This window comes from Mandrillus leucophaeus, unplaced genomic scaffold, assembly GCF_000951045.1.
Source record: "Mandrillus leucophaeus isolate KB7577 unplaced genomic scaffold, Mleu.le_1.0 Scaffold19, whole genome shotgun sequence".
Lineage (NCBI taxonomy): Eukaryota > Metazoa > Chordata > Mammalia > Primates > Cercopithecidae > Mandrillus > Mandrillus leucophaeus.
The window spans coordinates 6,009,433-6,010,690 of NW_012101920.1; the positions used below are offsets into that span (position 1 = coordinate 6,009,433).

General features: G+C 47.1%; 1 protein-coding gene across 1 annotated transcript in view; it reads left to right on the forward strand.

Moving 5' to 3' along the window:
- The window catches only part of LOC105538332 (protein FAM209B-like), a 17,785-nt gene that overhangs the window by 14,546 nt on the left and 1,981 nt on the right, over window positions 1–1,258 (forward strand). The window contains exon 3 of the mRNA XM_011978178.1: window positions 5–135. Within this exon, the coding sequence (XP_011833568.1) occupies window positions 5–135 (131 nt within the window). The remainder of the gene's footprint in view (window positions 1–4; window positions 136–1,258) is intronic.

Sequence of the window (1,258 nt, forward strand, 5' to 3'; positions counted from 1 at the left end):
GGAGGGCACTTTCGGATTCGGCAGAATCTACCAGAGTATGCCCAAGGCTGGCTTGGGAGCAAATGGCTCTGGCTTTTGTTTGTTGTTGTGCTGTTTGTGATACTGAAGTATCAAAGAGACAGTGAGAAGAATAAGGTAAGGATGGTTCCATGTTTCTACACCATATTGATTCAATCTCAGGAGTCTCAGGGAAACGGATGTTCTAGTGAGTCTAGGTGGCACCGTTGGGTATAATGAACCGACCTCATGGTCCTGGGCAAAGTTGGCAATCCTGATGTATCCTTATGAAGACAATAGTCCCCAGATCCACAGATACTGAGACAAACAGTGGAAGATGACCTCTAGCTTCTAGGCTCAGAGTTCCTCTTGTTAGATGGATTTTTTCAAATGTAGGATAGATTCAAGAACTCAGCCAGGCGTGGTGGTTCATGCCTGTAATCCCATCACTTCAGGAGGCCAGGGCAGGTGGATTGCCTGAGGTCAGGAGTTTGAGACCAGCCTGGCCAACATGGTGAAACCTCGTCTCTACTAAAAGTACAAAAATTAGCCAGACGTGGTGGCGTGCGCCTGTAATCCCTGCTACTTGGGAGGCTGAGGCAGGAGAATGGCTTGAACCCTGGAGGCAGAGGTTGTGGTGAGCCGAGATCATACCACTGCACTTCAGCCTGGGCAACTAAGTGAGACACTGTCTCAAAAAAAAAAAAAAAAAAAAAAAGAACTTATGGTATGTTTTAGAAGGTCAAAATTATTCAATTATTCACATGGCCAGATTCACTGTTTCCCCTTGCTTTTTACATTTTTCCTAGTGTTTGACTTACTGCAAATTCCTGAGCTAAATGGAAATGGTATCATCCCAACAAAATATGAGACTTCTGTAAGGAGATAAAGGTGTAGGCCAGGCACAGTGGCTCATGCCTGTAATCCCAGAACTTTGGAAGGTCTGAGGCAGGTGCATCACTTGAGGTCAGGAGTTTGAGACCAGCCTGGCCAACATGGTGAAACCTCGTCTTTACTAAAAATACAGAAATTAGTCCAGGTGCGGTGGCTCACACCTGTAATCCTAGCACTTTGGGAGGCTGAGGCGGGTGAATCACGAGGTCAGGAGTTCAAGACCAGCTGGGCAACATGGTGAAACCCTGTCTCTACTAAAAATACAAAAACTTAGCTGAGTGTAGTGGCGGGCGCCTGTAATCCCAGCTACTTGGGAGGCTGAGGCAGGACAATCACTTGAACCCTGGAGGCAGAGGTGGCAGCGAGC